At 59.1% G+C, this 2,129-nt stretch overlaps 1 protein-coding gene across 1 annotated transcript in view; it reads left to right on the top strand.

Annotated features, from left to right (window-relative positions):
• Nucleotides 1-2,002, top strand: part of LOC104985841 (interferon alpha-inducible protein 27-like protein 2) — a 2,267-nt gene extending 265 nt beyond the window's left edge. Inside the window, exons 2-4 of the mRNA XM_010836234.1 lie at nucleotides 45-74; nucleotides 838-999; nucleotides 1,782-2,002. Coding sequence (XP_010834536.1) covers nucleotides 45-74; nucleotides 838-999; nucleotides 1,782-1,984 — 395 coding nt within the window. The 3' untranslated portion in view covers nucleotides 1,985-2,002. The remainder of the gene's footprint in view (nucleotides 1-44; nucleotides 75-837; nucleotides 1,000-1,781) is intronic.
• The last annotated feature ends 127 nt before the right edge of the window (nucleotides 2,003-2,129 follow it).

Below are 2,129 nucleotides of genomic sequence, written 5' to 3'. Positions count from 1 at the left end.
CCCTCAATACTTCAACCAACTCTCTCTCTCTCCTCTCTCTCAAGAACGAGCGGCGGCCGCTGCGATCGGAGGAGGTGACTTCCCTGCGTCCCTGCATCCCTGCATCACCAGGCCTTCACCTGGCCCGGCCCGGGGATGGATGGGAGGCCTCAGAGAGCCCCCCCGCCCCCCCGCCCCCTCCACTCCCGGAGCCGCTGGGGTGACTCTTAGGGACCGAGAGCGGTATTCCCTAGGAAGACGACCCCGCGATTCCCCCACGTAGCTGCTCCTCTAGTCCTTATATGTAAAAAGCATGTAGAGAAGATTTCATTTGAAAGGGTATTTGCTGCTAAAAACAGCAGTGGTTTATTGGTTTATTTCACCCCTACACTGATAGACGACTGAGCGACTTCACTTTCACTTTTCACTTTCATGCATTGGAGAAGGAAATGGCAACCCACTCCAGTGTTCTTGCCTGAAGAATCCCAGGGACGGGGGAGCCTGGTGGGCTGCCGTCTACAGGGTCGCACAGAGTCGGACACAACTGAAGTGACTTCGCAGTAGCAGTACACTGATACACACGCACACAGACCTGAAGCCCAGGGAGGGGTAGTGACTTCCCGGTTGTCACACAGCAAGTTAAAGACTCAAATAGGTGCCTCCCCTAAACTACTGTCCCTAGCTGGCTCCACAACTCCCCTCCCACACGTTTTTCTTTACCTTCGGACCCTTCTCCAAGCGGCTGTCTCGCGTCTGCTCCCAGCAGACAGTCCCCAGAAACTGTCAAGGATCCCTAAAGGGGGGTCCACTCCCCTGAGCCCATGTCCCCGACCCCTCAAAGCTCCTCTCTCCCTGCAGCCCTGGCCGTGGCGGCAGTGCCCGCGGTGCTGGGCGCTGTGGGCTTCACGGGGGCTGGAATCGCCGCCTCCTCCATTGCAGCCAAGATGATGTCAGCGGCCGCCGTGGCCAATGGGGGCGGAGTTGCCGCCGGCAGCCTGGTGGCCACTCTCCAGTCCGTGGGTAAGGGTCCGGGCCGGATGCGGGGCGGGGGGAACAGAGCGGGCGGGGAGGGTCCGACCAGCACAAGAGTCTGCCCGAGGCTAAGCCTGTGGGAGGGCCGGCCGGTCCCTCCCCTCCAGTTTCGTGGTCCTCAATGTCCCTGGTTCTCCGTCTCTCCCTCACTGTTCTCCCTGAGTCCTGGGTGAGCCTTGCAGGCAGGAGTGGAGTGGAGGGGTGAGGGGGTCTTGGGAAAGAGAAGAAGGGAGGGATCCCAGGGTTTGTGATAGCTGGGCTCTAGGTCTTTGTTTTTGTTGTTTAATCGCTAAGTCATGTCCGGCTCTTTGTGACCTCATGGACTGTAGCCCACCAGGCTCCTCTGTCCTTGGAATTTCTCAGGCAAGAATGCCAGAGTGGGTAGCCATCTCCTTCTCCAGTGGATCTTCCCAACCCAGGAATCAAACCCGCGTCTCCTGCATTGGCAGTTTCTTTACCACGGAGCCACCAGGGAAGCGTGGGCTCTGGATCTAGCCCTGCCCAAATCTGACACCTGAGTGGCCTTGGCAGGTCCCTTCCCCTCTCTGAGCCTCAGTGGGACCTGTCGCTTTTGGGGTCTGTGGCTGACTCTCCCATGAATTCACCCCCTTCTCTCTCTCAGCCACCTCTAGCTCCCTCTGCCCAAAGCAGAGCCCTGGGGGATTCAGGACCTAGAGAAGGCATCCACGTGGGATCTCTGGGCCTCAGGCCTTCTGAGGGGGTCCCAGCCACTGCACCCTTCCTGACCTCACCCTCTTTCTGTCCCACAGGGGCAGCTGGACTCTCCACATCATCCAACATCCTCCTGGGCTCCGTTGGATCAGCTTTTGGAGCTTTGCTTGGAGGAGCCAAAAGGGCATCTCCTTCCCCTCCTCCAGGTGGATCCAGACCTGAAGGGGAGCAGCCAGGAGAAAACGTACCCCAAGTCAAGCCTCCAAAACCTCCACTCGAGCCAGAGAAGCATGAGAAATAAAGATCATCTGCAGATGTACCTCTCTGTCTCGCTCCGTACGACGGCCCGGGGCGGGCGGGCGGGGGGGGGGGGGGTGCGGTGGAGGGGAGTGTGAGTTGTGAACTGGAAGTTTCGATTTTTCCCCATTCTCCTAACCTGATGGGCT

This window comes from Bison bison, unplaced genomic scaffold (assembly GCF_000754665.1).
Source record: "Bison bison bison isolate TAMUID 2011002044 unplaced genomic scaffold, Bison_UMD1.0 scf7180017864061, whole genome shotgun sequence".
Taxonomy (NCBI): domain Eukaryota; kingdom Metazoa; phylum Chordata; class Mammalia; order Artiodactyla; family Bovidae; genus Bison; species Bison bison.
The sequence above is the reverse complement of the archived record's forward strand: the minus strand, read 5'-3'. Positions and strand labels throughout refer to the sequence as shown.